The sequence below is a fragment of the Gymnoscopelus braueri genome (genome assembly GCF_963280865.1).
Source record: "Gymnoscopelus braueri genome assembly, chromosome: 21".
Lineage (NCBI taxonomy): Eukaryota > Metazoa > Chordata > Actinopteri > Myctophiformes > Myctophidae > Gymnoscopelus > Gymnoscopelus braueri.
Genome location: NC_137623.1, coordinates 39,068,720 through 39,090,849, shown reverse-complemented (window position 1 = coordinate 39,090,849; position 22,130 = coordinate 39,068,720). Strand labels below are relative to the sequence as shown.

The following is a 22,130-nucleotide window of genomic DNA, read 5'->3' as shown; positions in this document are numbered from 1 at the left end:
ATTATACGGCGACACTACTAAAGCCCTATACTGTGTTCATAAGCAATTGTCAAATTATACTAGAGTACATCACACATATATATATATATATATATAAATTATAACAACGGTGTGCATATACTCACATCTAGAAATATCCAACATATCAGGGCTACGCCGGCTTGTAGATTCTTCATTTCTCCGCTTTTGTAGCTACTAAAATACATAAATAATAAATAAAAAAATATTTTTTTTAAATAAAAAAGTCTCTTGAAGCTGGGGAGTAGGCTAGTCCTTTAAATACATAAATAATAAAAAATGTTTCAGATTTAAAAATAAAAAAGCCTCTTGAAGCTGGGGAGTAGGCTAGTCCTTTAAATACATAAATAATAGAAATGTTTAAAATAAAATAAAAAGCCTCTTGAAGCTGGGGAGTATATAGGCTAGTCCCTTTCTTTGTCGCTTCTATGTAGATGTCATCCCTCCGGGCCAGAGGCTTTGGCAGCAGAGCGCACACGGACACATCGCACAGAGCGGCGCACAGCGGCCGGGATGCCTCTCTCTCTCAGCGGCGACCCACCGCCCTGACCGCTGCCCGTCCGTCAGTCCGGGTCTGTAAACTAAACCCCACCGCTGGTCCTCCTCGGTCCTCCGCTTTACTTTAGGGTTTGGAGGTCACTGCACTTCTACTGCTGCTGCTGCTGCTGCTGCAGACCATGGAGAAAGACTTCAGTAAAACACGACGCAGCGCAGAGAGGAAGGGCTTTGTTGTTGTTGTTGTTGTTGTTGTTTGTCCTGCTACGTCTTTTCTTTTCTATTGACATTGTTCTCCGGAGACGAACGATGATGAATCGCAACAACCGGCTGGAGGAGCCGCAGAATCAGCATCACCCAACCAGTGTTGCCAGGCTTTGAGAGAGAAAATAAGCAACCAGCTCTAGGAAAACAAGCCCAAAAGAAGCAACTTTTAAGCCACATGAGCACTTGTCTTTAACCATGAGCTATTTGAAAATAGCAGATCTACAAGTATATCTACAAGATCTACAATAATTTGTAGATCTGAATGTTTCAAAAACTCCAGTAATGTAAAAAGTGGAATATTTGGCTTTTTCTTTTCAACATTCTAACAACACAAATGCTCCCTGGACCCTGGCACAAAACATTTTCATGAAATATTTGAGAACCACTGGTTTAAAAAATAATTTAAAAACATTGGAAACAGCAAGTACACTTTGGAAACAAGCCCAAACAACCGCAACCCGCAAACTACCAATATTTCACAAGCGACTTTACAGAAAAAGAGTCGCTTATAATAAGCGGACATGGCAACACTGCGCCCAACACACAGGCTGTGATGTTTGTACATACCACGCCCCTTTTGGGTGGCGCGCGCAAGCACGCACACACTCATTCGCTGATACACACACACCTGCGATAATTACGTTACTTTCTTCTCGAAATTAGATGTTTCAGTAAATGTTTATCATCTCCCCCCCCTCTCCCTCTCTCTCTCTCTCTCTCTCTCTCTCTCTCTCTCTCTCTCTCTCTCTCTCTCTCTCTCTCTCTCTCTCTCTCTCTCTCTCTCTCTTGAAGTTGATTACACATGAAATTGGGGGGAAAGAAAAGAAAGAAAGAAAGTATTGAATCACCACATTAAGCCTAGCTAATGTTTATTATTTTCACAGCCAGTTTTGTTGTATAGATTTAACTGTAAAGAGTCTAACATAAGTAACTGAGCAGACTCAAACAATTAGTGTAATTTTATTCTTACCCTCTGTCAATGACTGGTGTTTGAGGCAATTTACAGCACCACTGAATAGATATGATTATGAAATTGTTTGAAATAAGTCTATGTTATTCAATGTTTATTTATGGTTCTTGGTAAAAAATAAATAAAAAAAAGGATCTCAAAGGAAGGGACCAAGGGTGGGTGTAAAGATGATTGGAATTTGGTCCATTTGCTCGCTTCTGGGTGTTTCACTTTCTGGAAGGGCTAGCAGGTAATATGCCTTGTTTTTCATACTCTGGGAATACACAAGTTGGGAATGCACCCGTTGTATCCCTCTGTCTGCCTGTGTCCCTTTTTATGCCTATGTGGAGACCTCTGTATCTGTCTGTCTGTCTGTCTGTCTGTCTGTCTGTCTGTCTGTCTGTCTGTCTGTCTGTCCTTGTCCCTTTTATGCCCATATATGGATATTCCTGATGTGATCAGTATATATGTATATGGCCATACATGGGCATATTGGTTGGATCGGTGGGTCTGGTAAACCTGATCTCCATATTAGGCTATGGGCATATCGGTTCTGGACAACCGCCAATCCAACAGACTTCACGCCGGGCACCTCGCTGTGCATGTTATTTATGTTCAACGTCAAGACGCCCAACTCCATGTTTGTGACACCACCTCTCCATATATGGGTATGTTACGTTTGTGACACCCACCGTCGGCGTCCACCAAGCCCCCAGAACTACGGTAGAACAGTGAAGCGGCCAAGCCTGGTCGTCAAATCTGAGAATGCACTTAAAATGCTACTGCGCGTGCGTCTCCCGTTTTGTGCGCATGCTCACGACGCGTCACGACCCATGGATCCATTCCAGTGGTTCATATTGGTTCCATATTGGTTCCTATTCTTACTTCCGGGTGCTTCAAAACGCCACTGAGCACTTTAGTAGAAATGAATAGCTGGGGGCGGGGCAATCCGCCCTCTAGATATATTATAACTCTATGCCACTCTAGGCAATGTTGGATATAGGATATAGGATACAGGTTTATATTCTGTCAGGTGCGAGATGTATGTATGGGTAGCTCTAGCTCAGTCGGTAGAGCTCTCGCCTTTGGACCACAAGGTCATGGGTTCAACCCCAAGAACCGCCAACTCAGGTAAGAGTGGCATGACTTTGGGTGTGGCAAGTTGTGTGTTAAGGACTGGGAGCTGATGGTAGGTATGGTGCTCCACCTCAGCGATCCATCTCCCACGGGCCTAGTGCATTGTAACTGTGCAGGGATAGACTCCTGTGCTCTCAGCTGATACAAACAATAAGCCTACTTATTTACGCAGCAATGTTGTGCTATTTTGGCTGCCCCCGTACAGTATTTCAACACCGTTACTTGCAACAGTTCGGTCTCTTTTTCTTTTTGACCATGAAGCGTTTGGTGCCCCCCTCGAGCTTGGTGCCCTGGTCTGCAGCCCCTAAAGCCTCTGCATTAAGCCGGACCTGTGTGTGTGTGTGTGTGTGTGCGCGTGTGCGTGTGCGTGTGCGCGTGCGTGTGCGTGTCTGTGTGCGTGTGCGTGTGTGTATGGCCGTCCGTCCGTCCGCAGCAAATCTTACAAACTGGGCAGATCAACATCACATTTCTTGTGCATGTTGCCAGTATAGGCCAGTGACCTCAATTCCCAAATATACCCATATACACACAACTATGTCATTTTTGTGAATTAATAATCACAGAGCAATTATCCCTCCAGGATATGGCATATGCATCCCTCCAGGCTATGGACCGGCAGTAGCCAATTGGGCACAAGCTGTCCATCTGGGATCTACTCTTCTTCTAGCCATGTTGTCCCTCTGGAAATTGTCAGTGCACATAATGACATGGCAAACGAAACGATGCGTGTCTTCACTGTTCACTCTACTGGCATCTTGTCTGTGTAAACGTAGGTGTGAGGCGAGCCTAACCTCATCATTCTCGGGCAGCTCTTACGATCGTTTCCATGAGAATCGTCTGATTCGTCATTCGCAGCAGCATAGTTGAATTTGTTTGTTGGTACACACAAACTCTGCCCTGAGACATTTGTATGTCCCAGAAAACACATATTTTCTGGGGGGAATAAGTAGTTGCAAAAAGTGTTTTGAAGAAATGCTAAATGGTGGGAAATCGCCTCAGCCAGCTAAACTCGCATTAACAATGCTCAGTTCACAAACAGAACACATAACTTGCTATCCATAGCTACAGACCGCACAGGGAAGCCACACCATTATTAGACCCTGTGTTTTTCTTTTAAATTATTATTATTGCGACCTTTGTCAAATAATCGGTTCCAAAAGATGTACGTTTTTTTTAATTCTTATTGTTACATCTTGTGCACGAGCACCTAAGAACATTATTTTGTTCTGGTTTCTTGGACACTGTAGCAGCAATAATAATAATCATACACAATCAACAAAAAGGAATGATCAAATAGTAAATACTTGGTCATAAACATGCTCTGAAAATGCTGTGTGCAAGGTTACAACTAAAGTCATAAATATGTAATGTAAACATGTATCTCATACTGTACATGTATGCATATATGAGATGTACCAGTGTCCATGGCATGTGGTTATCATACCTCTTATCTAAGACATATCACATGTTTTCTGATTTGTTTTTCGATAAGCACACTGTTCTTTTTTGAGGTATCTAAAGAGCACAGTAGACTGTCAGTTAATGAGCTCCCTGGAGCCAAGCGAATCTGTCATGGGAAGCAAACTAAACCTGTAAGTGGGTGAATGAGGGCCACAAAATGAGCAGAGACATGTTGTGTGTTCTTACTAAAATTACCATAGTTTTTGTTTTGGTGGGCTAATCCGTAATCTCTGTAATCAACTAGATGCCATATGTGCAGGCGTCAGACAGGGTACACAGGGGACATGTCCCCTGCATTTCCATCTGCCCCCCGCACTTTGTTTCCCCAAAATGACCTTCTGTGACATTGTGTGTGTCACATACTGTAGTTCAGGCCAGTTAAGTGTATACTAGATGCATTATGATATGGAAGTGCATTAGATGCAAGCAGATCTGGCAAAAATCTGGTCTATTTTGTCTTAAAAAGCCACAAAGTAAGGTTAATTTCAGATATACAGTAACAGACATTTGTATTTGAACATAGGCTGTTATTCAGGTCAGGCGTGGAAGAACGTTGCAACTTGGTAGAGCAAGGAGAAGTAAAGATGCTCCTTATAATGTCTGTGAAATACACAACACTCAGGAAAAGAGAGGGGAAGTCCGCACACCGTTTGAGCTTCATCAGGACCTGATGAAGACCGGTTACGGTCGAAACGTTGCCTAACAATAAACTAAAACTCTTCCACTGGGAGCTCAAACGGTGTGCGGACTTCCCCTCTCTTTTCCTGATGTACATATTGTTGTCCAGCACCCGATAACTTGTTTTAGGATGTGCGTGCACAACACTCCTCATATTTATGACCTCATGCAGTCATTGCTGGCAAGAGCTATGCACGGTTGCAACACATGCTGAAGGGGCTTCACTGTAGGCCTGTGACCAGGGGCGGAGCGTCCGGGGAGGCCAGGGAGGCGGCCGCCTCCCGGCCCGCGACACTCGCGGGCCCGTGCCGTCAGATAATAAATCGGTAAAATCAGGCAAAAATAAGAATTAAACAACATAACCCTAACCTAACCCTACCCTAACCCTAAAACCGAAATAAAGTGACAAAAAGCCCCCCAAAAAGTGACCGAATCCGCGGAAAACCAGCATTTTTTTTTGCGCGCGCGCTGTGCACCCACGCACGCGCGCGATGCGCAGGGGGGGCCTGATCACTGCGCTGTGCCTCCCGGCCCGGCTTTCATTTGTTCCGCCACTGCCTGTGACAGTATAACCTCACAGTACAGTGTGGTATACACCAAAATAGTATGGGTGACAGTACTTCATAGTTTAGTTTCCCCCCTTTTAATTACATTACATTAACTACTGCCCATCCAATAATATATACTGTAGTTTGCTTTAAAGAAATATATTGCTTTATTGAACAAAAATGTGTGTGTGTGTGTGTGTGTGTGTGTGTGCGTGCGTGCGTGCGTGCGTGCGTGCGTGCGTGCGTGCGTGCGTGCGTGTGTGTGTGTGTGTGTGTGTATAATGTAGGTGAGTAATATTTGACCAGGAGGAGTGTCTATACATCAAGTACTGCGGTTGAGTACTTTGTCCACCACTGGTCCTGTCCATAGACTGTCCGACATGGAGGCCAGCCTGCTGCCACATTGCCTGGCTTGTGCTCAGTGATGCCATCATACCATTGTATGATGGCATCACTGAGCTATGGCATCACTATGACGTATTCAATGGGTTAATCATGCAACACTCGTAGAGTATACATATTTTTGTTAATGTTTGACTACATTATCAAAAAAGGTTTAATATGTTGTATGTTCTTTAATGAGATCATCCTGTGTCTCGTTTAGTTGATTGATTGCTGTAATTATGATCCATGCATTCCCAGGAGACTCTCAGTCATCCAAGGGTTGATCAGGGACTGCAATTAAGCCTTATTTATACTTTGTCATACTTTTGTAGTGTGACAAAAATAGCAGACCTACAAGTTCACAACGCCTCGCAACCGTGGCACGTTGTGAGCTTGTAGGTTGGCTATTTTCGGCGTGCGATGCCGTCATGGAACAAAGTATGAATCAGGCTAAGGCTTTAGAAACGACTCAAATATAAAATGAGCTGTTTGCCTGCAGGTCTGCCACACAGATAAGAGAGAGAGGAGCTGTTCTCACTCATTTACATTTACCGTTATGTACTGGGGATGCTGATAAGGTGCATTTCATTACTCTGGCACAGTTGGACCTCCGGCAGTCAGATTATATTTCACTGTCATATTATTTAACCGTCTACTGTTGTACTTCCCCAAACAATTTAGAATGAGCAATTTAGGCATTTAGCAGATGCTCTGGAGCGACTTACAAGTTGTGTTTAACCACTTAAAACCCAGCATCCATATTGTGGGGAAAGCTTTCGCTGAAAATAGCAGATCGACAAGCTCACAATGCGACGCATAGCTAAAATAATTGGTTATGACAACACATAGGGTATTTATTTTTCCTCTACGTCATCACATCAATGAGTTCAATGAGGATAGTTTACAATCGCAGGTGTAGTCTGAATATGATCACGTTGGTTTATGATTTCAGTCACCTGGCTGAACTCCAATCCTGCTGTACTGCTTGCCTTTAACTGTATTTTACAGTCAAGCTTTGCTTGGAGCCCCAGAATTGCTAAATCAGTTGTTAACCACCATAGCTTGTTTCCCTTTAGCTTGGAGTTTCACTGTCTCCCAATTTATAACATTACCTCTTTCAAAAGCCACATTATTAGCCAGGGCATTGACCCTGTGTTGACTGATGACATGGTCCCACATGTTGACATCGGTGATCTCTCCAGCGAAACTCTGATGCCAGTCGAAGTGACCCAGGAGGCTGTCTGCGTCCTGCCCGAGAATGATCCTGCCTCCGACTTTGAGTTTGTAGCCCTGCTGGAGTTTAGTCATCATGGACCTCTGGCCGTTCCAGTAGGAGAAAGTCAAGCCCGTATTTGAGTCCCAGATGAAACACATGTGAGATAAAAGTGAGGTAATCTCAGGGAGCCTGAAGTGAACACTCTCGCCGCCCAGATAAACCGCATATCTAGATTTGAGAAAGAGAAAACATATGTGAGTCTAACCACTTAAGCCCTTTTGACCGGGGTCTGGGCTCTATACTTGGACCGCTCCTTTTTTGTAAAAAAAATAGCTGATCTACTGTACAAGCTCTACGAGCTGCTATTTTCGCAGAATGTTTGCCCCAGAATAGGGTTGCTAGGGTACATGTGGCTAAGTAATGTCCTTTGCACATCAAGTCATTCTCCTCTGCTCACAACACTTTGGAAATGGTGGGGTAAACGTTTGAGACTGGGGTCCCTTGGACGTCTATCCTTGGCCCACTCCTTTTTAACCTCTACACCAAATCTCTTTGACAAATACAGCTTTATATACAAGGCGTACAAGCTATTTTCGCCAAATGTTCACCTGTTATGGCAAGCCCAGAATAGGGACATTAGGGTTGAAATGTTCCTCGCCCCTCCCGTTTGTATGCGAAAGGCGAGAAATGGCGAAAACTTCTGGGAACTCAGATTAGGGTTGAAATGGTTAGATAAAACGATCAAATCAAGAATTTGCAAAGCAAGAGACGTTTGCACTCCATGAAATCTCCCATGATTTCTGGCTGTTTCCTGAACATAATTGAAACATAACTGACAGCCTTACTAGCTTTTCACATCAAATCAAACAGGTCTACATTGTTTTAAGTCAAGCAGGTCAACACAATATATCATTTGATTCATGTCTCTGTATGGTTGGACAACAAACTATCGGCATGGTCATGATGATGCAGATCTCCTGATTGCACATACTGCAACTCAAAACAGTTTGTCTTTATGGAGAGAGCACTCAGTTATATGTCATAACACTCTCCAGAAACATACATCAAAGTGGGATCTGGGGACCCCCAGGTGCCATTAACAGTAATGCATTGCTAATTAAATTTGAAATGATTACAGTGCAATACGAAACATGTATTGACTATTCTAACCATATGTTTCAATATCAGCGCTATGATTCTCATCTCCAATTATAGACAATTCAATGTATTTAAAACCAAAATATTTCAGGGTTTCCTGGACAGAATCATTTCAAATGCAGCTCCAGGGACTGATGAAAGCCAATCTGGGGGTTTGTGACATGAAAAGGTTTGAAATGGCTACAGTGGAGTGGACATTATAGTTGCTTTACCTGCCGTCCTTCATACGCCAGATGCTGAGCTCATCGCATTCTTTTGTGCGGTATTCAAAGAGGATGGTTTCCTTAAGGGGCAACGCTGAGCCCACACGCATGCACAGAGTGACGGCCTTCAATGCCATGGTCTGCTGTGGGAACAATTCCACGTAGCTGTAATAGTTCTGCTTCGGGAAAATCACCGACCTGCTCCCTGAAGTGATGGACAGTTGGGAAGAAGTACTCAATTGTTTTATAATGTAAAAATATAAGTAAAAGTCCTCTTTTTACTTTTAGTAGGCCTACCAAAAGTAAAAGTACTCATTATGCATGAAATGTCCCATTTCACAAGTTTTCAAGTGTATAAAATGTATACAAATATTTTGAAAATAGCAGATCTACAAGCTCACGACCGATCGGCTATTTTCAAATAGCCGAAGTATAGGGCTGAAGTGGTATGTTTTGTAATAATAATCAAAATCTACAAAGTAACTCGTTTTCAAGTTAACCCTTTTCAAATAACTGTAGTGGATTAAAAAGTACTCCATTTGCCTCTGAGATGTAGTGGAGTAGATGTAAAAGTATAACAAAATTGAAATACTCCAGTAAAGTAAAAAATACCAAAAAATATTACAGTACAGTACTTGAGTACAAGTACTTAGTTACTTTCCACCACTGGTGATGGATGGGCATTATGGCATCAGCAGGGATTCATAACTTCTTCCTCTAGCTGTCAATGAATGAATGAACACACACACACACACACACACACACACACACACACACACACACACACACACACACACACACACACACACACACACACACACACACACACACACACACACACACACACACACACACACACACACACATACATACACATGCACACATACACGAGAACATGAAACATATGGGATATACTGTGTACCTAAGACGGAGCAAAGAGAGAGGGTGCTGAGAAACAGAATGGTCAGAAGTTTCATTTTGTCTTGGCAAACCTAGAAAAGAACAAACGCTCAGCATTATGGACAATCCTCTGTATGTCTATCCAGGGAAAACCAGGCTTCCAGATAGAGGTGATCGACAAGTCAAAGGGGTGAAGTCTAAAAAGAGTTACAAGTCAGCCTGTATAGGCCTAAACACAGCCATTAACACATAAGGATGTTGCAATTTAACCTTCCTATATAAATAAAGAGAGAAAACGGTCTGATGACCTTTTCTGATTGGGCACACACGTCCAAAATAATATTGCCACTTACAAAACTAGGGTTGTTTTGAGTGAGGAATTGTACAGTGTATATATTCTTCCCCAGGGCCCATATTGAGTGCTTGTAATTTCAGCTTTAATACATTTTGCCCACTATTTTAGCATGTTTAAACCATTTCCTCAGCTGTAATTTACAGCTGAGGAAATCGGTTTATGCATTACCGTTGGTAAATGCAAATAATAAAAACTATAATAAAACAAAGCTGTATACTGTACCACAACGTACCTCAATGTCTATGAAGTTAGAAATGCAGTCAGTCTTGTTTGCAGAGCCCTAAGACAGGTTCTATTTTATACCTTTAAACCTCCCCCTCTTTAGCTCAAGGCTTCTTGCTCAAATAAGCTCAAACAAGCATAGTCAGAATGCAAATACAGAAACTAGACGACTACAATCACAAACCCGAGTGCATGTATGCATGTCAATTAGAATTAAGACAACCTTATTTAACAAGGTAAGCTCGGTCAGAACTCACTTTCACGTTACATAACTGAGACCCCACCACACACCCTTGATATTTCAGTTATACGTTTTCTTTCACCGTTTCTAGCTGTCAAGATTATACGCAAAACACAGAGTCAAGTAAAGGTATTTATTCACAACATGGAGTGGGGAAGAGTGGGCTTGTGAGCCAGCAGGCAGGCAGGGGTGCAGGCAGCGAAGCAGGTAAGTACTGTATAATATGGTTCAGAGCAGAGGCAGAGGGAAATTGTTTGAGTTGCAGACAAAAAACAAAGGAGCAAAAACTAGAAGAAGGTAACACTGTGAAATACAGCGAGAACACTGAGTACTGTCACAGGGAAAAGAGTGGCGTTGCGGCGATGAAGAGTGGAGACAAGGACTTGAAATACTGTGAGGTTGATATGAGCCGATGGCAGGCATGTGCATTGCTGAGAGAAACGAGGGAACTAGAGACAGGTGTGCCAAAATTGGAAGCCATGAGCCAGTACGTAGACATATACGCCCACACAATATAGGCCCAAACAAAGACAGACACAGGCAGGAATCACACATATACTGTAAAATAGACAGGTGGAGAGACAGACACTATATAGCGCAGTGCATTGTGTGTATATGTATTGTGCTGGATTGTCTTTAGATGTGAAAAGTGCAACAAGACCCAGTACAGTTGTCTACATGCGCAAGTGTTTTTTGTTTTGTTTTTACTGATGGGTGACCTATATTTGTAAGAATGAGGACTGCGGTTTGGACTGTGGAACAAGCATTTGGGATGTTCGGTCAGAACAGAAATCACTACATCTCACCACAGAAGAGACTTCTCGACCACTTAAACCCCAGCAATATAGTGGGGAAAGCTTAGCTGAAAATAGCTGATCGACAAGCTCACAACACGACGCGTTGCATCGCGTTGTGAGTCACTGTTTAAATGTATTCGTCTTTCAATAGAACTCATTATTATGACCACCTGTCAAAAAGAGTGGATGAAAGTAATTCAAAGTAATACAAATTAGTACCTATAGTCATGTGATCAAGACGGATCTGTTAGATTTATCATATTCCTTCCTGATTGGCTAAGATTGGCTTCCAAAGTTTACAGGAGTGGCCCGTTTTGAACAAAATGCCTCAAAACATGTCAGGTTGGCGTGAAACTTTGCACGCACATTCCCACTAGGCCCAGGAAGAAATGGCATTTTTTAAATCAGTCTCATGGTGGTGCTATAACAGGCCGATTGACATTTTTGGCCTATAACTCATGAACCGTAAGTCATACAATCAAAATTATTTTCCCTTCCTTCAATCCCCCAAACTGAAGTTGAGCTCAATTACACATTACATACAGTGTACTTATAAATCATCACACCAGTCCTCCGTGACCTCCACTGGCTCTCAGTCAAGCACAGAATATTTAAAAAATACTAATCACCACCTACAAGGCCCTCAACAACCAGGCTCCCCCCTTCCTCTCTGAACTCCTCCAGCGCCACGCCCCTACCCACTCCCTCAGTTCGGGTGGTGCCTTGACAAGGACAAAGAAACGAACCTGGGGTGACGGGGCCTTCTCAGTGGCTGCACCCTCCCTATGGAACTCACTCCCAGCTCACATCAAAGCTGCCCCCACCCTCGCCACGTTTAAAACCACACTCAAAACCCAACTTTTTCAGACTCACATTCCCTACCTACCCCCCCCCCCTTATTTTACCTTTACTTCTAAAGTTTTTAACTTTTTAATCTATTTTTTTCCTAATAAAGTTGTTTGTATTTTGTTTGTTTTGTAAAGCGACTTCGAGTTCTCAGAAAAGCCCTATATAAATTGTATCTATTATTATTAAAATTGTTGTCCATGTACACTGTAGCAGAGTAATGAAGACCCAAATTGTGTTCGTGCTTTATGCTCTGTTGGCAACTATTAATGCTGCTGCAGAGCAAAATGTGAAAGCTGCGGATAAGTCAGGTAACCAATACATGGAAAATTAATTGGTAACTCTGCACAGTGGTGTGTAAAGATGTATGGCCATTAGTTGTACTATCCAGCAAGCTTCACCAATCCAATCCACGTTATTTATATAGCACATTTTTACAATGCAAGGTTACCAAAGTGCTGCACAAGAGATCTAAAAAAACCGAAATACACATAAGCTAAAACACATAAAACAAACAAAAAGAATTGTTTTAAGTGTAAGTCCTCAGTACTTAAACTCGGAGCAACTTCGTAGCTGAGTAATATTTGACCAGGAGTATCTATACTTTGACTCAAGTAGAGTAGTTGAGTACTTTTGTCTACCACTGGTGACCTTTAATCACAAGCCGTTGTTTCAAGTTTTCAAAAACAGCGAAAATTGCTGATCTACAAGCTCAAAGCGCGCAGACAACTTTGAAATAAAGCCTTTACATGTTGTGTCATCAAGATGTTTTGAAAAGTATCAGTACAAGGATCTTCACCAAAATAATAATTTGTTTATCTTTTGGACTGAAGAGGTGGCAAGATCAGATGAGACCATAGTGGTGCAATCTATAGAGGTCCTTGAGTCAACATGCAATTCAAATTTGTGTTTCTACAGGATTTCATCTCTTTTAGCACTCTGCTCCCCTCTAGTGTCTATCATATTCCTTGTGAGTGACCCAGATTAACTGTAGATGACTGTACCATTAGAATAGTGGGAGTTCTGTCAATTTAACAATTGTGGAGAAAAATCTAAGAGGGAGTGAGTAAAAGTAAGTGTTAGTGTGTGTAGGAGCAAGCTCTAGAGTACTTTAAAAGTCGTATACAACCAGGCACAAAAAGGAGAACAGAACGAAGCTGTATAAAGATATTCATCAATATTGGATGAATTGAATTATGACATATATTTCCAGATTGTTGATTGTCCATAATACATAATATTTATTTATTTTTTCTTCTTTTGAAATATTTTCTTTCACTGATCAGGATGTAATGATCATTAGAACCCACCTATGTATCACCCAGACTCCCTCCCCAGTCAGAGAAACATTTTAATAAAATGGTTAGCTCTAAGACGAGGCTAATAGCAAGAGAGACAAAGAAGTATGGTTTGCGTTGGTAAATGTCATTATTTATTGTTCTTCAGTAGAACGAAGTTCTGACGAAAGAACATGGAACCAAATAAAACACAAGACACAAAAACAGATAAATCAAGCATCAACAAATCAATTTAAAAGAAACAATGTAACATCATAAGATACACAACATACCTTTTATATGAATGAAGCCCACAGAAACAGCCATGTTGAACGAAACAAAAGATTGAAGTGAAACTGAAGCCATTGTATAAACTACCCCAGTGGTTCTCAAACTTTTTTGTCAAGGACCCCCAAATGAATATGTATTTGACCACGGACGCCCACCTGAAAATATTTTGTGCCAGGGACCCCCAGACAAGATTTGTGTTGTTAAAATGTTTCAAAAATATTCATTTTTTTTTTAAATGTCTTAAAAACATTTCAGAAATAGCAGATCTACAGGCTCTATGTGTCAAGACATGTGTGAGCCTGTAGATCAGCTATTTTTAAATAGCCATGTATATAGGGTTAAAGTGGTTTTCATGCTATATTAACTACTTTTGCTGGGGACCCCCTGGACCCCCCTCAAGGACCCCTGGGTGTCCCTGGACCCCACTTTGAGAACCACTGAACTACCCCTTAACCACAAGAACCCTGGCGTTCCTATTCTGGGCAATAGGCAAACATTCTGCTATAATAGGTGAACAATTGGTGAAAATAGCCAAACTACAATCTCACAACAGCTTGTATGGTCTTTTCGCTATTTTTGGACTAGTAGCTAAATATGTCTTGAAGATAACGCAAAATGGTGTAAAATCTTGGAGTCCAGGGATATTTTTTTTTAAAGCTATGACCTACGGTCCAAAAACCCCTGGAGCTACTACTACCACAACAGAATCAGACTGATTTAGAAATCCAATCTACTTCAAAGCCTAGAAGGGTGTGGCCCCATGTTTCTTAATCTTCTCAGATAAGTATTTCATTTATCTCTATCTAGCATTCTTTTGGTTGCATTGTGATGACATACTAGGAATTTGAAGCTATGTTATCAGTATCACAGACTGTTCTGGTGTGTTTTTAGCTGAGTGGTGGAGTACACTAAAACACACACGCACACGCGCGCGCACGCACACACGCACGCGCGCGCGCACACACACTATGCTGTGTGTGTTTATATTGTAGCGAGTAGCGACTGACCCCACAAGAGATCCGGCCGTAACTAGCAAGCTTGGCACAGTGGATTGCCTGCCGGTGCAACGAAACGCTGTATGCGTAGTATGTATACGGTATGCCTATGGTACACTGGCATAAGTGTGAGAGAAAGGATTTTTCTACACGCATCGGTATGCAAACGATATCCTGCACATAATTCTACATTCATTCAACATCCGAACTCTGACTGGGGAGGGAGTCTGATGATCATTGCATCCTGATGTGACATCAAATATTTCAAAAGTAGAGGAAAACTAGAAAAAGTGCTCCTCGCAGCACAGGTCTCCGCCAGGTCACGTAGGTTATTTTGGACTCCTGGTGGTGCTATAATAGGCCATTGTGAAAAGGGTGCCATTTCTTCCTAGGCCGTGCACGGCAATCGGACACTGCATTCATGATTTGAGGCATTTTGTTCTAAAAATGTGTTTTGCTAAATTTGACCTGCTGGTGGCGCTACAACAGGCCAATGTTAAAAGGGTGGCATTTGTTCCTCAACATGGTGTGAATGTGCGTGGAAAGTTTCAGTGCAATCAGACGCTGTGTTCATGATTTGCGGCATTTTGTTCAAAACAAGCCACTACTGCAAACTTTAGATGTTAATCTTAGCCAATCAGGATGGAATATGAAAAATCAAACAGATCCGTCTTGATCACATGACTATAGAGACATGTGTACCGATTCGCGTGAAACTTGGATAAAATGGGAAGGAGTAATATAAAAAATGTTTTTTACATAAGTCGGCCTCTTGGTGGCGCTATAAAAGGCAGATGTGAAAAATGCAGGGCAAAGGTTTTTCCTTGACCTGTAGGGAGTGCGCATACAAAGTTTTATACAGATCGGTGCAGTTATAGGTAAAAACACGAATCGGACTGCTATAGTGCCACCATGAGGCTGATTTGAAAAATTTGAAGTGGCATTTCTTCCTCAGCATAGTGGGAATGTGTGTGCTGAATTTCAGGGAAATTGCATGCTGTGATCATAATTTGAGGCATTTTGTTCAAAACGGAGCACTCCTGCAAACTGTGGAAGCCATTTTTAGCCACGCACACACGGACAGACGGACGGACGGACAGGGTGCAAAACATACTCTCTCGCCATGCCTTTCGGCCTGGCGGAGACAATAAATAAATATAACACAAGCAAAATGTTGGAAATATTTTATTTTGGTGTCATAATTAAACTTAATGTTGACACACACACACACACAAACACACACACACACACACACACACACACACACACACACACACACACACACACACACACACACACACACACACACACACACACACACACACACACACACACACACACACACACACACACACACACACACACACAGCTCTGTGGTCAGTTTAGTGTAAATTGTTCACATAATTATGTATCTGAAACTGGATGTGTGAATCCAGGCTCTAGGTAGTTAAATCACAATAGAACATCTTCACAATAAAACAACAAACAGGTCACCTGTTACAGGTGAGTCCAAACAGATACGTACATGATGAGTCATTAGATAATGAAGGGCATAGAAATGCAGTGTAACTAGTTTGATTATCCTGATAAGCAGCAGAGAGAGAGAGAGAGAGAGAGAGAGAGAGAGAGAGAGAGAGAGAGAGAGAGAGAGAGACAGACAGACAGACAGACAGACAGATTGTTTCTCATGTCTGTATTGTTGAGCTGTATCATTCTTTTCTCCCTTTTGAAATGTAAGACAGCACAGAAACACCAGCAGATAGTAGCCATTCAAGAGAGGAAAGGGTAGAGGGAGAGAACGACTAGGTAACAACATATTATGTGTCATAGTATATTATGTTTATATATACATATATGTTTTTTTATATATATATATATATATATATATATATATATATATATATATATATATATATATACTGTATATATATATATATATATATATCCTTTCCATTGTTGACCTGTATCAGTATTTTCACGCTCTTAGAATACAAGACATTCCAGAAGCACCGCCTCGTGCAGCTGTAATCAGGTCCAGTCAGCGCCTTCTGTCACAGAACCAAGGTAAATTTATACTAACATTACCAAATCATTATTTTGAGAAATGTTTTTATAATCACTTATTTTTTCCCCATCACATTGGTGAAAATGTTCTTCCATATTGGTCTATAAAGTGCAGTGTAGGTGAACATGGTGAAATGGTTTAACTGTGGAATGAATAGAACAATGTTTGTCTCTTGGAAGAATCCACCTCAAAACAACCACATTTGACTGATGAACTTCAAAACAAAATGAAGTGAACACCGTCAAGTATACAACATGGCCGTCAACTGATTTGATGACTGATAATGACAGGAAGAAGGTGTAGTTCTAACCGGTTAAAATCTGTATAATATTGTTGATTATTGTTTTTAACTGTAAATTGGTACACAGTATAGTCATTAAACTAAACAGGTCTTACAGATTTTTCATATTCCATCCTGATTGGCAAAGATTGACTTCCAAAGTTTGCAGGAGTGGCCCGTTTTGAACAAAACGCCGCAAATCATGAACGCAGTGTCCGATTGCGGTGAAACATTTGCACTACATTACGGAACAAATGCCACGGTTTTAACTTTACCCTATTATAGCCCCACCAGGAGGCCGATTTTTGCACTTTTTTTTAATATTACAACTATTGTGACACTGCATTCAATATAAGTCCTGTCACGCCCTTCATTAATCACTTATTGTGTACTGGTTTGTGGGGCATACCTTAGACTTTCTCATCAACATAGAAACCTGTTCACCTGAATGGAAACCACAATTGGTGTCATAATTAAACTTAATGTTGACACATACGCACGCACGCACGCACGCACGCACGCACGCACGCACGCACGCACGCACGCACGCACGCACGCACGCACGCACGCACGCACGCACGCACGCACACACACACACACACACACACACACACACACACACACACACACACACACACACACACACACACACACACACACACACACACACACACACACACACACACACACACGGAAACGTCAAGGATAAAATGCCAATGGAATACTGGAACATGGAAACTTGAGAGACAAAAAAGATATGTAGGCCTGGTACATGATGAGTGATTAACACATTCCCTGCCAGAGGGTTTTTTTTATTTTACTTCCCCCAGTGCCAGTGTTTAATTTTTTTTTACACAGGAGCCGAGATACAGGATTTTAAAGTAATAAGTTAACCAAGGAGTGAATGGAGCTAGAAATCTTTGGATCGTGATATCTCTGGTTCTGTGTGGATAAATTAAAAAAAAAAAAAAAAAAAAAAAAAGTGTTATACTCGTGGATGGCAGTAAACGGGTGTATTTTTCATCAACGGTTATACTCGTGATTGGCAGGTAAAGTGATGGGCATGCCAGGATTTTAATTGAATGCAGTGTCAAAATAGTTTAATGCGAATGCACCTAACTTTGATCAGAAGTGAGCTAACTTTTAGGTTGGAGAAGGTTCCAGGTTGTGGATGGAGGGTTTCCTATGATTGTGGAGTGTTTATTGTCTCCGCCAGGCCGAAAGTCATGGCGAGAGAGTATGTTTTGCACCCTGTCCGTCCATCCGTGTGTCCGTCCGTCCGTCCGTCCGTCCGTCTCTCCGTGTGTGTGTGTGTGTCCGTCCGTCTGTGAACAGCTAATCTCCCGCACCGTTGGCTTGATCGCAGCGCAACTGTGCACACACTCCTTGGATGGCAATTCAGAATCTCTGCCCAAAATTTGATTACATGGGCTTGTTATAGTTTCACCCAACCCGATCTCCAGAGAATACCGTAACATTGCACGGAACGAGTGCACTTCATTCCGTGGATAGCCGCCTCGGAACTCCCGAATTGCGTGCATATGGTACGGCGCTGCCTTTGTGACAAAACCATTTCGGAGGCGCGCAGTCACAGGCGAATTGTCACCCCGTGAAGGACCACCGAGGGAGCTAAGGCGACCGAGTTGCCGTCCTGAACGGTGGGACATTCGCCTGTGCCTACTCAGCGCCGTTTGAGTTATGTACCGATAGGCACAGAATCGTAAATTTTATTGTGCGGACTGCTCTGCTTCCGGGTTTTTTCCGTGTTGCGACTGGTTACGCCCACCGTGGGACTCGCCATACATATGCACGCAATTTGGGAGTTCCGAGGCGACTATCCACGGAATGAAGTGCACTCGTTCCGTGCAATGTTACGGTATTCTCTGGAGATCAGGCTGTTTCACCAGGAGGCCGCTTTTTGCAAAACTATTTTTTTGACAGTAGGCCCACTCCTACAGATTTTGTCCAAAAGTCACGCAAATCGGTACACAGTATCTCTATAGTCATTAAACGAAACTTAAAAATGGCTTCCAAAGTTTAAAAGAGTGCTCCGTTTTGAACAAAATGCCTCAAATCATGAACACAGCATGTAATTTCTGTGACATTTTGCACGCACATTCCCACTATGCAGAGGAAGAATGCCACTTGAAAATTTTCAAATCAGCCTCATGGTGGCGCTATAACAGGCCGATTCGTGTTTTTACCTATAACTGCACCGATCTGTGCAAAACTTTGTATGTGCACTCCTCAAGGAGGTCAAGGAAAAACCATTGCCCTGCATTTTTCACGTCTGCCTTTTATTGCGCTACCAGGAGGCCGACTTATGTAAAACACATTTTTTTATATGACTCCTTCCGATTTTATACAAAATGCACGCAAATCGGTACACATGATCTTTCATATTCCATCTTGATTGGCTAAGATTCACGTCTAAAGTGGCTTGTTTTAAACAAAATGCTGCAAATCATGAACGCAGCGTCCGATTGCGGTCAAACTTTGCACGCATATTCACACTATGTTGCGGAACAAATACCACCCTTTTAAGATTGGCTTGTTATAGCGCCACCAGCAGGTCTAATTTAGCAAAACAAATTTTTAGAACAAAGTTTGCGGGAATGGCTGTTTTGCACAAAATGCAACGAATGAATGAATGCAGCAACAAAATCTGAAAATGCTAAATGGTGGAAAATCTTGTAAGGCAAAAATGGCCTATGTGATGAGTTGCGTCAGGATCCAAGGATTCCAGGGGGGGAAATGTTTTATTGTACAACCTAAGCTTCAAAGGTCATAAGGCAAAAATGTAAAATGGTCCGTTTTAGCACCACAATGAGGCCGATTTAAAAAAAAAAGCCTTTCGGTCCAGCGTTGATGGAGATGTGTTGCTCACAGTCACACACACAGACACATACACATACACACGGACGGACACACATGGACAGACAGGATGTTTTCAAACATTTTAGCACTTTTACTGTTGGTACTTTAAGTACATTTTTATGCCAATACTTTTGTACTTTTACTCAAGAATATTTTTGAACTCTGGACTTTTACTTGTAACAGAGTATTTCTATATTGGAGCTGGGCGACAGAGCATTTCCCAAGCTGCCGCTCCGTCCGAGAGGACGCGGCAGACAACATGTCCCTGGCTCTCAGTAACGTGTCCAATCCAGCCATGCAGCAGAGCGAAGACCGACTGCTCACCTTCGTAAACTGGCCCTCTCACATCCCTGTCCGTCCCGACCAGCTGGCCCAAGCCGGCTTCTACTACGAAGGTAAGGACTGTGTATCAAAGCAGAGTTGCCAACAATTAATGTAGTTGATATTATACAAAATAATGGTTATAAAAGCACTGGTCCGGTGTAATCGTTATGGCTGGACCGCACTACCGCCCTGTTAAAGAGGAGGTTAGCAGCACAGAGAATTCCTCACCATCTGTACTTTCATGGCTGTGTTTAATATAAATTACTTTAGCTTCACACTGAATTAAAGACTTTTGTATGCCAATTAATTCCTCCACACACACATTTGTGTGTTGTCACTGCTGTTGTGTCCTACTGACTCACCTGCCAGTGAGGAGCTCGCACCGGGAGGACATAGAGCCTCCATTCCTACTCCTCCCGCCCAACATTCCCTGCTCACAGGTGCCACCCCAGCCCGTAGGATTACATGGCCCGAACACAATTGTTCGTATAGACGCTCAACCAAGCCGGATGCACCGCGGTGAATTCTAACCCCCTTTTTACAAGTGATTATTAAAGATGGTGACAATAGTCTCCATTCTCCAACACAAAATGTACCGTGATTAATGTGGCAGTCGGGGAAACTGCAGTGAGTAGAAACGTAAATAAAACGTAATACTTCCCTGTCCCCGGGGGAGGAGAGTATTCACAGTACCGATGCGATGCTAGAGTGCGGTCTATTCAACACCAACTCAGGCTTACTGAATCGCTGCCCTCCACACATTCATATCTAACACCAGGGCCTTGAGCTCTACTGGGTTGTTAGCTATGTTGCACCGCAGTGCATCTAGGTAGGTGGTGCGCTTCTTGCCATCCTGGACACCACCTGTTTCAGACCCTCCCCTCGGGCAGGCTGAAGGTCTTTAAGGCCAAAACCAACAGGCTGTCAAACAGTTTTTTCCCAAAGGCTGTGAAAGTGCTGCTGGACTCGCATGCGCGCGCGCAACCACGTGCACGCACACGCACACACACATGAACAATTTGTGTGAGTTTTTATTGTCTATTTATATATTGTATATTTTATCTTAATTTATTTTCCTACTATATGCATTATGGATGTCCTTCTTATGAATTTTTGACAGGTGACTATGGACTGAACTGACTGACCTATTGAACAGACTAAGGGTTTTATTGCTCGAGCAGTGTTATATATTTTATATTTATCCTTTTTTCTCTTTGTTGCTGATGCTGTTGTTATGGATGTACCAAACAACATTTCGCTGTATGTTGATCATGCAATGACAAATAAACATCTTATCTTATCTTATCTTATCTTATCTTATCTTATCTTTCCTGGCTTTGCTCCCGCAGTGTCAGTTTGCTTGCCAAGTTCCAGGTGCCTGATTGCAGTGCCCTGCCAGCCTCATCCTTCTCTCTCTCTATTCACACCTGTCCTTCTTACTTGATATCAGGTAATTGAACTGTCCTGCGTTTCAGGCTTGGGTGATCGCGTGAAGTGTTTCTGCTGTGACGGAGCCCTGAACTTGTGGGAGTCGGGAGATGATCCATGGGTGGAACACACTAGATGGTATCCCAGGTAAATACCACTATAAAAATAATTAAACAAATGAATTAATTAAATAAATGTATAAGAAAATGCACACATCCCTGTCGGGTGAAAACCTTTTATTATTGTTAGATTTTTTTTAATAACATAGTGAAAATAGACAAGCTAAATCGGCTATTTTCACAACTTTTATGCAAAACTCTTGTATGACGAAGTAGGACATTAATCTATACGACAAAAACTGACCGACAGCAACGACGTGTTACCTTGAACAAATTAAACCTTGTTAAAGGTGCTATATTGTCAGTATTAGCTGCATTATCAGCAACATTATTGGTAACTCCAATACTGCAGGCCATCATAATGAATTCAATAAATCAATTAGTTTACATAAATGTGTTTTGTCACAATAAGTGCGTTTATGTGTGTACTAGGTGGTGGACTCCAGGTTGGTGTCAGTGATTGATGCCAGGGAGCTGGAGCTGGTGATCGCTGGTACAGCAGAGATCGACCTGATAGACTGGAGGACCAACACAGAATACAGAGGTGTGTGTGTGTGTGTGTGTGTGTGTGTGTGTGTGCGTGCGTGCGTGCGTGCGTG

The 22,130-nt window shown here is 42.3% G+C and overlaps 3 protein-coding genes across 4 annotated transcripts in view; 1 reads left to right on the top strand and 2 right to left on the bottom strand.

Annotated features, from left to right (window-relative positions):
* vopp1b (VOPP1 WW domain binding protein b) overlaps positions 1-525 on the bottom strand; it is a gene marked incomplete at its 3' end in the record, with an annotated part of 69,245 nt that extends 68,720 nt beyond the window's left edge. The window contains exon 1 of the mRNA XM_080418045.1: positions 126-525. Within this exon, the coding sequence (XP_080274171.1) occupies positions 126-206 (81 nt within the window). The 5' untranslated portion in view covers positions 207-525. The remainder of the gene's footprint in view (positions 1-125) is intronic.
* A 3,365-nt stretch (positions 526-3,890) lies between these two features.
* On the bottom strand, positions 3,891-8,651 carry LOC308076993 (C-reactive protein-like; the record flags this gene model as incomplete). Its single annotated transcript, XM_080417517.1, has 3 exons — positions 3,891-3,928; positions 7,050-7,381; positions 8,524-8,651. 3 exons carry the CDS (start codon positions 8,649-8,651, stop codon positions 3,891-3,893), a joined length of 498 nt encoding a protein of 165 aa, XP_080273643.1.
* Positions 8,652-16,134: 7,483 nt separating this feature from the next.
* Positions 16,135-22,130, top strand: part of LOC308077311 (GTPase IMAP family member 4-like) — a 128,185-nt gene continuing 122,189 nt past the window's right edge. For both annotated transcript variants that reach the window (XM_080417946.1, XM_080417942.1), the window contains exons 1-4: positions 16,135-16,244; positions 16,426-16,502; positions 19,844-20,055; positions 21,460-21,559. In XM_080417946.1, the coding sequence (XP_080274072.1) occupies positions 19,920-20,055; positions 21,460-21,559 (236 nt within the window). In that variant the 5' untranslated portion in view covers positions 16,135-16,244; positions 16,426-16,502; positions 19,844-19,919. The remainder of the gene's footprint in view (positions 16,245-16,425; positions 16,503-19,843; positions 20,056-21,459; positions 21,560-22,130) is intronic.